The sequence below is a fragment of the Schistocerca gregaria genome, chromosome 2, assembly GCF_023897955.1.
Source record: "Schistocerca gregaria isolate iqSchGreg1 chromosome 2, iqSchGreg1.2, whole genome shotgun sequence".
NCBI lineage: Eukaryota > Metazoa > Arthropoda > Insecta > Orthoptera > Acrididae > Schistocerca > Schistocerca gregaria.
Genome location: NC_064921.1, coordinates 712,189,841 through 712,203,155, shown reverse-complemented (window position 1 = coordinate 712,203,155; position 13,315 = coordinate 712,189,841). Strand labels below are relative to the sequence as shown.

General features: G+C 40.4%; 1 protein-coding gene across 1 annotated transcript in view; it reads right to left on the bottom strand.

The window, feature by feature from the left end:
- The window catches only part of LOC126334830 (stabilizer of axonemal microtubules 1), a 180,725-nt gene extending 167,774 nt beyond the window's left edge, over window positions 1-12,951 (bottom strand). Inside the window, exons 1-2 of the mRNA XM_049997490.1 lie at window positions 12,841-12,951; window positions 8,199-8,256 (exon numbers count right to left, since the gene is read on the bottom strand). Coding sequence (XP_049853447.1) covers window positions 8,199-8,256; window positions 12,841-12,848 — 66 coding nt within the window. The 5' untranslated portion in view covers window positions 12,849-12,951. The remainder of the gene's footprint in view (window positions 1-8,198; window positions 8,257-12,840) is intronic.
- Between the last annotated feature and the right edge of the window lie 364 nt (window positions 12,952-13,315).

Genomic DNA, 13,315 nt, shown 5'->3' with positions numbered 1-13,315 from the left:
ATTACACTTTGGACCATCTGGTTGCTGAAACTTCCCCCGCAAGTTCAACTTCACCTTCTACATGTAACTTCGGCCCCACTAGATGCCAAACTGAAGATCGCAGACCAGGTTTACAACATTCTGCCCCCCCCCCCCCTCCCGCATACCCCCCCCAGGGTGCCCTCAGGCCTCAGGGGTTGGCACACCTGCGTGGCAGTTCCCATCCTGCAGTACAGAGTGTGCACGACTCGCTCCACGCATGTGCGCGGAGCCAACGCCACCTGGAAACCGCCGCAGTAACTCCTCTCCTACCAGCACTACTGCAGCGCCGCCATCGGAGGGAACTACAAACAAGTCCCCCTCCACTGCCGCTTCGACCTCAACCAGCGCGACGGGCGACGCCACGCGCCGCCACGCTTGGTGTTATTTCCACTCCCGCTATGGCGACGCGGCTAAGAATTGTCGTTCTCCATGCGCGTTCCCAAACTAATAATACGACCCAATTCAGGCGCTACGGGCCGCGTTGCACCGCACAGACGCCTATCACTAAATACTTCTTCTCCTCACGCGCCAGGACGCTTGTACATGAAAGATGCAGTGTCTTGCCTTTCATTTCTAGTCGACACGGGGGCCGAGGTTAGTGTGATACCTTTGTCCGCAGGTATTAAATTCGAGCTTCAGCCTTGCCCCCCGCTTCGAGCTGCCAATAATTCCCTGATCCGCTCTCATGGAATAACGAATTTAAGCCTTAAACTGCAGGACATTAATACGCCCTTACAGTGGACTTTCGTTATCGCGGATGTGGATGAACCCGTGCTTGGGGTAGATTTTCTCTTAGCCCACGCACTGTCACCCAACCTACAACGAGGTACACTAACCTTTAACTCGGGAGACCGTACCACCGGTTCAGATATCTTACCCCTCTCATCCGAAAGCGCCATTCTGCTGTGTGAGCTAGCGGAAACTGCTGTTGCAGTGCTTTCTCTTAGATCACACAACGACGAACTTCGGGACAGCAATGGGGCCCTCCGCTTACGCATCGCCGCCGTGCAAGCCAAGCTCACGGACGCGCGTAAGCAGACCGCCCAGCTGTCGCACACGGCCACGCCCCCAACCCCCGCACCACACTTCCTCGCACCTGCAGCCGACGCCGCGTGACATTTCTACTGCCGGACGGAAGCTGTACCCGTGACGCTACCAGGTACCCCACCGAGCTCTTCGACAAGGACTACCAGTGGATCACCGCCACTGCTGCTGAACTGCCGGCCTTGGACACACACACGTGTGCATTACAGGTTAGTCACAGTGCAACGGGTGCTGGTCCAGCATCCCCATCGGTGTTCGCGATCAATAACGGTACTGTCCACAGAATAAATACCACAGAAGGCCCACCGGTACGTGCAAAGGCTAGGCGTTTAAATCCGGAAAAACTTAAACACGCTAAAGCTATTGTTCAGGAACTTTTAGATAATAAGACTATCCGCCCTTCTTCTAGTTGTTGGTCGTCACCCATTCATTTGGTGCCCAAGAAAGATGACACTTTCCGCCTCTGCGGTGACTATCGGGCGCTTAACGCCAGAACAATTTTAGATAATTATCCCGTCCCAAATATTCAAGACTTTGCTTCCCAGCTGCATGGGGCACAAATTTTCAGTGTAGTCGATTGTCATAAGGCGTACCACCAACTGCCAATGGCACCTGAGGACGTTGAAAAGACCGCTATCATCACCCCGTTCGGGTTGTTCGAGTATTTGTTTATGCCATTCGGCCTTAAAAATGCTGCACAGATGTGGCAACGGTTCATTGACTCGCTGGTTGGAAAACTGGACTTTGCATATGCGTACCTGGACGACTTGTTAATTTTTTCTTCCTCCCTCGAGGAACATGAACAACATTTAAATACAGTGTTCCAACTATTAAAAGCAAACGGTATCGCAGTGAACAATACTAAGTCACAACTCCGCCGCACCAGTGTCACTTTTCTGGGCCACAGAGTTTCTGGCGACGGCATCCGCCCCCTAACTGAACGGGTGGAGGCCATTAGTACGGTGCCTTTGCCCAAAGATTTTCAGGGCCTCCGCCGTTTCCTTGGAATGGTAAATTACTACCGTAAACATATTCCCCGCGCCGCCAACATACAAGCCCCACTGACGGATGCCCTCGCAGGAAAAAACACATCAGGGTCTCGGGCGGTCACGTGGACTCCAGATATGCGTTGCGCATTTGATAATCTAAAGTCAGCCTTACAGACAACTGTTACGCTTGCTCACCCCATTCCTGATGCTCCCATCTCGCTTACTACAGACGCAAGTGATACAGCAGTGGGGGCAGTACTTCAGCAAACCGTGGGTTCTGTTGTACAGCCGCTCAGATTTTTCTCCCACAAACTGACCGCTTCCCAACGTAAATGGTCGACCTTCGACCGGAAACTGTTTGCTATTTACGCTGCTATCAAATATTTCCAAGACGATATCGAAGGTCGCCATCTCGTGGTATTTACCGACCACGAGCCATTGGTTTACGCTTTCCGTAACCCAGGTAAGGACTCATCCCCGAGACGTTTTAGGCATATGGACCTTATATGTCAGTTTATGAATGACATACGTTACATCAGAGGCGCAGACAATGTCGTCGCTGATTTTCTGTCTCGTGTGTCGGTTTTATCTTCACAACTGGACCTCAGTGAGCTCCCTAAATTGCAGACAGAGGATACTGCACTCGCAGCATTGCGTTCCAATATCAAAACAGGACTCAAACTAGAGTTACGGACACTTCCTGGGTTTTCATCACCCATCTGGTGCGACATTTCAACAGGACGCATACGCCCGGTGATTCCTGCACCTCTCCGCCGGGACATATTTAATAGTATCCACGACTTGGCACACCCTGGCATTCGCGCCTCCGCACGTCTGGTATCTGAATGTTTTGTTTGGCCCGGGGTGATAAAACAGTGTCGCAGTTGGGCACGAGCGTGTGTGGCTTGTCAGCGCGCAAAAGTAGGACGTCATGCACAGCCCCCCATGGGTACGTTCGATGTGGCAAAAAGAAGATTCCAGCACATACACATCGATATCGTCGGGCCCTTACCCCCCTCAGGCCCCTTCCGTTACATACTGTCCGCAATTGACAGGTTTACCCGCTGGGTAGAGGTAATTCCTCTCACTACTATCACAGCCGATGCAGTGGCCCGAGCCCTGCTGTTAATGTGGATCTCGCGCTTCGGCTGCCCAGTCTCTGTCACCACCGACCAGGGCCGCCAGTTCGAGTCTGCCCTCTTCCGACAGCTTTGTGAACTGTGTGGGGTGAAACGATTTAGGACTACAGCATACCACCCCCAGAGCAATGGGCTTGTGGAACGCTGGCACCGAACGCTTAAAGCTTCCCTGATGTGCCACGGAGGTGAGTGGGCCGATGCCTTACCATGGGTAATGTTAGGCGTTCAGGCCGCGTACTAAGAGGACCTTGGCGCATCCCTGGCAGAGGTACTATCTGGAGAACCCCTCACACTCCCAGCAGAGTTAGTCGAGCCTTCACTTCCTCCAGATCAAATCTGCGACTCGACATTCGTCGGGCAGGTCAAGGAGCTAATTGCTAACATCCGCGTGCCGCCTCCTCGACCACACACGCCCCCTCCCGTATTTCTGCATAAGGACTTGGCGTCGTGCACTCATGTCATGGTGCGTGATGACACCATCCGACCGGCACTCAGACCTCCATATACGGGCCCGCACAGAGTCATATCACGGCGTACCAACACGTTCGAAGTGCTCATTAACAGCACGCCTCAAACGGTATCCGTCTGCCGCCTCAAACCTGCATGGTCTCTGGGAGAACTGCCCGATACCCCACCCAGTCAGACCCCATCCCCTGCTGCACCCACCTCGCATGAGGCATCTACCGACAGTCCATGGATGAGCGACGCCCATTCCCACACGTGTGACGTTCCCCACTCCCAGTCGTGTGACAGTGCTACAGGTGCGTGTGACATTCCTATGCAGAGTGATGCGTGTGATGACTTACCCTCCTACAGGCAGCCCCTCACCTCTCCCCTGTTAGGATTCAGTGATGTATCAGGGACCAGCCTCAGAGCGTGTGATGTCACCGATGACGACTCGTGTGGAGATTCTGTCAACCCATATAAGGAAGTGGTAGTGAATGTCAACACAGATTTTATTTGCAGCTCTAATGTGTTTTTTGTTATGCATCCGGATAATGTGTACATCTTCTACGAACAAGCCAGCTTCCCCAGTGACAACTTAACTCACATTCATCTCCTCCAGTCTGTCCCCTTGCCTGTTGGTACTGACCCATCAACGGTCAAAGTCCTACGTACCGCCACAGGCATTCAGATCCGCTATCCTGGCCCCTCACAACCCACCATCCCCTCCCCAGATCCCTCAACTGCTGTACGAGGATTCACCCGGTCAGGCAGGACCATCCGCCCCCCTCGCTGGCTCGAAGACTTCAATTACTAATGTAATGTAATGTAAGGTATGGTTTCTGATTAAACACCCTCTCCCTCCCCCCTGGGTGTTCTCTTTACATGTATGCCCCAATATTTATGTTTGTGCTCCACACTCTAGGGGGGGGGGGGGGGGGGGGGGGGCTAATGTGGCGACTATCGACCAAGTCGCGTGTAATATCTTTGTTTTTGGCAAGCTCTTTGCCCCAGTCTGTGGTCGCACGCAAAAGTGTACGGACGTGTACCGAGAATTCAGAATGTAAATTACTGTATATGTGTGCTTACGAGAAATAAAAATAGTGTTTATTACACATGGTGTAGTGTGCATCATTGGATTCAGCAACCCTACAACGCTAAACCCATAGATGTTTTGATTACTAATCAAAGACACCATCCCTAGACCACGACCACATTAAATACGTTTAAAGAAAAGTTGAAACAGTTCTTGCTCGACCACTGCTTCTATTCTGTCTCTGAATTTCTGGAACATTATAATAAGTAAATCTGTTTACCAAATATTGACAATTACATAATTCTCTCTTACATATAGCCTGTCATTACAGTAGAAACACTATTAAATGTGGTGGATCATGCATAAACATTAAGGAGGACATTATGTATAAAATTAGAAATGACATTATGGCATTAAGTGAGGATAAACACATAGAAATATCAGCTTTAGAGATAATAAAACCTAGATGTATTCCAAAGACTAACAAGTGTTATATATTTATCATGCTCCCAGTGGTGATGTGGTCACATTCACTACAAAGTTAACCCAAGCAGTATATATGGTCTCCCACCCCAAAGACAAAATCATCATTTGTGGAGATCTAAACATCAACATGATGAACTCAGATATGTTGTGCAACATATGTACACCTCTGGTATATCGCCATTAATTAACACTCCCACTAGGATAACCAGACATTCAGCATCAAGTATTGTATGCTGACAGACACAGAGAAATATAGGTGTGACATTGTCATAGATGACCTTGGCATCTCAGACCATTCCAGTCAGTTATTAAAATTAAACATAGAATTAGATAATAACACTAGAATACACAAGTACAGTAGGATTTTCTCTAAGATAAAAAGAGCTCTGTTTGCCTCACTAATTAACAGTGAAACATGGGAGGAAGTGCATAGAGAAACTACTCTAAAGGAGAAGTTTTCAAATTTTATGTCAATATTTAAAGTCAGATTTGAAGAAGTGTTTCCTAAAGTTCTAAGAATCAATAAAACATGCAACAATAATAGATGGGTAACCAATGGGATAAGGAAATCCTCTGAAACCCTCAAGCACCTTAGCTCAATGAGAAACTACTGCAACGATTCAGTATTTCATAACTATTATCATACATACAGAAAGACCTGTAGAAAAGGATTGTTAGCGCCTTAAAGGTACCAAAATGACAAATTTATAGAAAAAGCTAATAATAAAATCAAAGCAGCATGGAAAATCACCAAACTGGAAACTAATAAGAAAAAATTAAAGCCGATAAACATGCAGTTTCAACAGAATGTTACCAAAATAAATGATCCTAAAAAACTAGCAAACTTTGCCAATCATTATTTCAGCAACATAACAACCAAACTACAACAGAAGTTCAACAAAACAAAGCATTTACAAATGATGAACAAAATATCAAACACAATGATGCTACAACCAATCACTGCAGAAGAAGTATGCAATGTTGTGAGTAACCTAAAATACAAAAATTCAGCAGGCATAGATGAAGTACCTGTGTGCTTACTGAAGGACTGCATAGACAACATCAAAGACCTTTTAGTGCACATCATCAATGAACCCTTCTCCACAGGTTGCTCCCAGACATGATAAAACGTGCAAAAATCCTACCTATATATAAAAAAGGTAACCCAGAAATCATAGAAAATTTCAGACCAATCTCATTACTGTCATCCTTTTCAAAAGTTACAGAGATCTTAATGAAAACCAGGCTCCTGGACTACTTAACAAAGTTTTATCTTCTGAGTAAAGTGCAATTTGGTTTCTGATCTGGCAAAAGCACAAATTCAGCTGTAGCTCGTTTCTCAAATGTTATCCTGGAAGCACTAGCCAAAGGAGACCACATAACAGGGATCTTCCCTGATTTGACCAGGGCGGTTGACACAGTAGATGACACAGTTTTGCTAAACAAACTAAATGCACTAGGAGTAAGACGAGTAACAAACATGTGGTTTCATTCATACCTGCAAAACAGGGTCCAACAGGTAGAGATCAGTCAAACTATCTCCAATCATACCTTTTCAGACCTAAAGTGTCAAACATGGTGAATCACTACTGTTGGCTGATGACAGTAACATCTTAATCAAAGCTGAGTCACCAAGTGTACTCAATGGAAAAGCTGACGAAACACTTACGCATGTATGCCAGTGGATAGAGGTTAATAAATTAACCCTAAATGTAAAAAAAAAACCAACTGTATTAGTTACCACTTAAACAGAAAACCGAATGGTACAAAGCTACAAGTTAATGACAAGCACATAGAATGTATACCATCAACAGAATTTTTAGGCATGCTTGTTGACTCTCAACTAAATTGGACAGAGCAAACTGTGGTACTTGGAAAGCGAACAGCTTCAGCACTTAGGATAATAAATTCAGTGTGTAGTAGCTTGTGTACTGGAATTTCATATTTGTTGTATATCCACTCTGTAATTTGTTATAGCATATCCTTCTGAGGATCAACAGAGCAGAATAGACAAACAATATTTAAGTTTCAAAAAAGGGCCGTACGAATCATAACGAAAATTAGCAATAGATCCCATTGCATGGAGCTATTCTTCAAGTCTTGGGGGTATATTGACAGTTCCATATGAATAAATTTTGAAGACAGTAATATACATAAAAAACACATTGACCAGTTCCCAATAAACAGTTCTATACATGCACATGAAACTAGACACAAACAACACTTACACACCTATAGGAAAAACAAATCAAAAACTCAAAATACCATGTTATATAGTGGTATTAAATTGTACAACAATCTTCCACAAGGGCTCAAAGACATAAGCAAAATAGATAACTTCAGGAAATCACTAAAAAAATATCTCTTGGAAAAGTGTTTTTATACTGTCAAGGATTACTTGGAATGATGTAAATATATAGTTATACATAAAAATTATCAACTGAATTATTAAGTGGTTTAGCAATATATCTTTATGTTACAATATTCATGAATTCTGATTGTGATAATTATAAATTTGTGTACCTACAGTATATACTTATGTTGACAACATCCATACAATCCTGATTGTCTACAGATGGATAAATAAATAAATTTCTATTTACGTTGAGTATGTTGATCATGTTGTCTCACTTAATAACTATTTTAATTATAAACAAATTTTGTTACTCCCGAATTACCCTATATCATTTGTACAAACAATGTAATATGTCACTTTATAATATAATGGACCTTGATTGTGCTAACCATGTAGTTTCACTTAATAACTACTGTAATTATAAATGTGTTAACTCCTGACTTGCCATGTACAAACAGTTATTGTGTACTTTGATGGTGTTGTTTATGTAGTCTCACTCAATAACTTTTGTAATTATATATTACTTATGTTACACCTGCCCTGCACTATATATTACATGAACATTCAATGTACTAAAATGACATACGGGACCAAATAAAATAAATAAAACTGATTTAAAATTGTCCACAGGTTATAATTATAAAATAATGTATAGTACTGATGAATGAAATACTGAGACATACCAGTTGGTTTGGAGGACAGGCCTGTTTGACACATGGGCAATTTGGTCCCACGGGGCAGCTGAAAAAAATCACACCATTATCTTTTATTCAGTTACATTATTATCAAAACATGATTTAGAAACAGTACAAGTTGTATTATGAAGTTGGCTGCACATTTTACATTGTGGATCAGTTTAAAATGACTAGTTATAACTGCAGGCAAGCAGTATGAAGGAATATATACTGTCTTATCAGTTGACTAAGGTACTGCAGTTTGTAATAGACACTGCAATGTTCAAGTGCACTGAAAAACTAAGGTTTTTACAACAGTAACACAGGTGTTTGGTTGGTTGATTTTCGTGTGCTCAACTTTGAGATTGTTGGCACCCACAAACATTTCTTGTGGACCAGTGATTCAAAGCGTATAAGAGCTTTCTTTCACATATATTAAAACAATTATAGTCTTGAGATAAAATAGCTCTCTACAATCTTTAGATGATTATATTTATGTTCTTCATTTTGTATTTAATCAACACATACCAATTATTACACTCCCATAGGGCAACACTTCTTTCCACCAACCCTCCAATCAATCTATGGCTGTGTTGTTGACCTGGCAGATAACAGCTTGTCAAATGGTTCAAATGGCTCTGAGGACTATGGGACTTAACATCTGAGGTCATCAGCCCCTAGAACTTAGAACTATTTAAACCTAACTAACCTGAGGACATCATACACAGCCATGCCCGAGGCAGGATTCGAAGCTGCGACCGTAGTTGAAGTTCCTAGAACCCCTTGGCCACCCTGGCCAGCTAACAACTTGTCACTGGTCACCTACAGTGACTCAGTTTCCCACTGACACATCTCCTAAACTACAGTACTATAGTATGTAGGTGCGAGTGCACAGGGAGATATGATATTTGAACCACATGTCTCTCTAGCTGCTGCATCTCCCAGTTCATTTCCCCTGATGCCTCTGTATATTTTTATGAACAAATATTTATTTATTTATCAATATTCATGTTGTCCCCTTCAAAGCAATCCCCCTTGAATGCAATACACTTGTGCCAATGCTTCTCCCAATCCTCAAAACACTTCTGATAAGCACTTGTTGGTACGGCCTTGAGTACTTCCAGCAATGCAGTTTTCATTTCCTCAATTATTGAAAATCTTCATCCTTTCTTAGGTCTCTTCAGTTTTGTGAACAGGAAAAAGTTGCATGGGGACAAATCTGGTGAATATGGTGGCTGAGGCATGTTGTTTTTCACCAGTGTACATACATTGAGAAAACTTCGGAAAAGGAATTTAAGTTCAGGAAGAAGAAGTAAAAGTTTTGAGGTTTGCCATTGACATTATAACTCTGTTAGAGGTGCCAAAGGACTTGGAAAAGTAGTTGCATGGAATGTGTAGTGTCTTGAAATGAGATTATAAGATGAACATCAACAAAAGTAAAACAAGAGTAATGAAATGTAGCCAAATAAATCACATAATGCTGCTGAAACTAGATTAGCAAATGAGGCACTTATCCAAAAGGATGTATGCTTGAGTAGTAATGCAGATGTAAAGAGTCTTACACAGGATAGGCTAGTGTGGAGAGCTGCCTCAAAACAGTCTTCAAATTCAAGGCCACAACAACATGCAGCAAAAGTTACAGTTACGACAATGGTGAATACTATCCACAGCATTTCCTACATGGAAAAAGTTGTAAATAGTGCTCACACTAAAATCTGTATCTCATGTCACCATGACGCTATCAACATTTGTCCATTCTGATTGCTTAATCTGATAACAGGCATCCATTTGTTACAAAATTTTAGAACATATTGTGAGCTCAAAGGTAATGGGGCAACTCAAATAAAATGACATCATCTGTGCCAACCAGTGTGGATTCTGAACACATTTGCCATGGAAAATACAATTCGCACTTTTCTCAGATAACATTCTCAAAGAAACAGATCAAGGCAGTCAAGTTAGACACTGCATTTCTTGACTACTGAAAAACATTTGATTCAGTCTGCTAATGAAAGTTTGTACCATATGGCATAGATGCCAATATAAAGCAATTTTTGACTTGATTGAGCATTTATGGGTATGGAGTATACAGCATAGTTTCTTGGATGAAGAGGTATCGATAGATGGGGTAACTTCAGGAATGCTGAGGAAAATGCAGATAATATTAACAATAACCTCAGACTTTTTGCAGATGATCCAGTTTTCTGTAATAAAGAACTATATCACAAAGGTTACAAAAATATTGAGGTCAATCTTGAGAAGATTGTAATGTAATGCAAGAACTGGCAACTTTCATTAAAGTTCAGAAATGTAAAATTGTGAACTGCTTAAAATACAGAAACATAGTATTTACACAACTCCACTAGTAAGTCACAATTGGAATCACTCAACTATTACAAATACCTGGACCACTCAACTATTAAAAATACCTGGATGTCAAATTTTGCGAGGATATGACATGGAATGATTACATGGAGTCAATCATAAGCAAAACATGAGGTAGACTTCAGTTCATAGGTAGGTTTCTGCGAAAATACAGTATTAAGTCTATAAAGAAAATCACTTGTGAAACTTTCATATGACCCATCCTAAAATATTACTCAAGTGTATGGGACCCACACCAAACATGAATAATAACTAGTGATGTTGAATGATTACAAATAAGAGAAAAATGAATGACAATTTTTTGTTTGACCCATGAGAGTGTGTCAATAAGTTCTGAAAAACTTGAGCTAGCAGATGCTCAACAGCAGATGCCAAGTATCCCACAAAATCCTTCTTACAAAGTTTAAAGAATCAGTATTAAGTGAGAAATGTAAAATAATACTACCACTGTCTATGTATCACTCCCATAAGGGTAATGAAAACAATCATAGACACACTACAGAATGCACAGACACATTTCAGCATTTCTTCCCACCCACTATTCACAGATGGAATTCAATTAGGGTATTGTACACAGTATAGTGGGAAGTGCCTTTTTATATGCACTTCTGAGATATTTGCACAGTATGGATGTTGCTAGAAAATTTCACTTCATTTTAATCAGCTGATAAAAAAGTTCTTCATTTGACTCTTTGGTGTTTCTTTGTTCTGCAGGGATCTTTCAGATGAGGAAATTTTTTTAATAAGTTATAAAATATTACAAAGTTTTAAACATATTTCAGGTCCAATGTAAATTCTTTCATGAAAACTAACCTTTATGCCTTTAATTACTGCAGCACATACTGAATACAGGCTAGTTTATGTTTTTATTGAGAAGAAAACATTAAAACACATAATTAGAGCACACAGTTGAATTACATGTGAGCTTTAATACCGGTAATGATAGAGTGGATATATTTGTGCAAAACTAGTAACTAAGCTACTGTAACATCAGTTTATAAACAATTTATTTATTTGATTTTTGCAGTATTGCACATATTAACAATATAAATTTTAATGTTGTATTATGATCACTCCTATGATCCTTTTGTCTATGAGAAATAAGATTGCTTGGAAGTTAAACATTTCCTTTAGAAAGTATTACTACTATTTATATCTGCTGATTGGTTACTGATGGAAACTCTTCTCATAGAAACTAATATTTGATCAGTGTAATGTCTTTTATAATCTAAGATCCTCATGACACTCAAATCTGATGATTGCTCTCTTTTGCATTATCCATAATATATTTCTAGATGGTGTTACTGAAATGCTTGTAGAAAATTTAGAGAACAAATTTTTTAACTAATAACTATTATAACATTTTGTAATGTTTTTAATTTTATAATTAATCTGAGTTAGTAACAGAAGACATTTTTAAAGAGCTTACATTGCTATTTAGTAAATTGTATAGAAGAATGATTTTTTTAACTATGATGATATAGTATCATACAAAATATAACTTCTGTGAGGGCAATTCCGTAACATGTTCTCCAAAACACCTTGGGGATCCTTGGAAAAAATCACCTTACAAAATTAAATGCTCTGTTACAGATTAAAAATTATTTAAATCTCATTTGATATATCTAAGTGAAAAATTAAATCAGATTCTTTTTGATTGAAGAACACCTATTTTCAAACAAAAACTTAGCAACTGATACTTGATTACTGAAAAGGAGTGAAGCTACAGTACCTCATATTTTTCTTAAATATATTGCATAAATATGCAATGATTAGGACATTAAAACTATAACTGACTCTATCACTTGCACCAGACGGTATTTTTGAACTGGCACTATTAGCCTATACACCAGATGCTTCTAGACTTATATGGTGAATAACCTGGCGATGTGTAGGTGCAAATTATAGTTGTATGCTACTCCTTAACGGTCAGAAAAGATGCAGAGTTCTTTCACAAAATAATCAAGACTTATGGAATAACATCTACATCTACATCTACATACACATTTAGGACAATAAGCTTGTTTAACAGGCCAGAAGACTGCCAGTAATATATCGATTAGCGAATGGTATAACTAGAATCTTTAAAAGATTATACAAATTAATAAACATAAGCTGCATCTGTATGCTACATTCTGGATATTGTAAAAAATATTATTTCCTACGTTTTATTACTTCTGCTTCAAAAAGGGTACTTTGATATATGCTCTATTTATAATACACCTTACTGTGTCTGTTATGCAATCAATGAGCAATTAATACTTACCACAACATCTTTTTGATTTTATTAAAAACTAAACCTAAATCAAGAAGTTACCCAAAAACAATTGCCTGCCTCTCAGGCAAAGAACACACATTATTAATTGCTCTGAGAAAACAGGTTTGTTCGACTGTTAAATACATGGAATCTTCCATACACATGAGATGTTGTGTACATGATACACAGAGGATGATAAGAAACTTCCAGTCACTCTTTACACACTATTTAGGAAGAAATGAAAAAAAAAAAATACTGAGCTGAACTTTCTCTGTAAACACATGTTTTGACATTACTTGCAAATCAAATGATTAACCAATCATATTATTTTTTTATTCCTAACAAATACAAAATTTTAACATGGGTAGAAGTAGATGTCACTGTGCATTTATATTGTCTTTACTGTATCTTGAGAAATTTTCTCATTATCATTTAGACTTCAAGGATATTACAGAAAATTTCAAATCTTACTACTTCAAATATA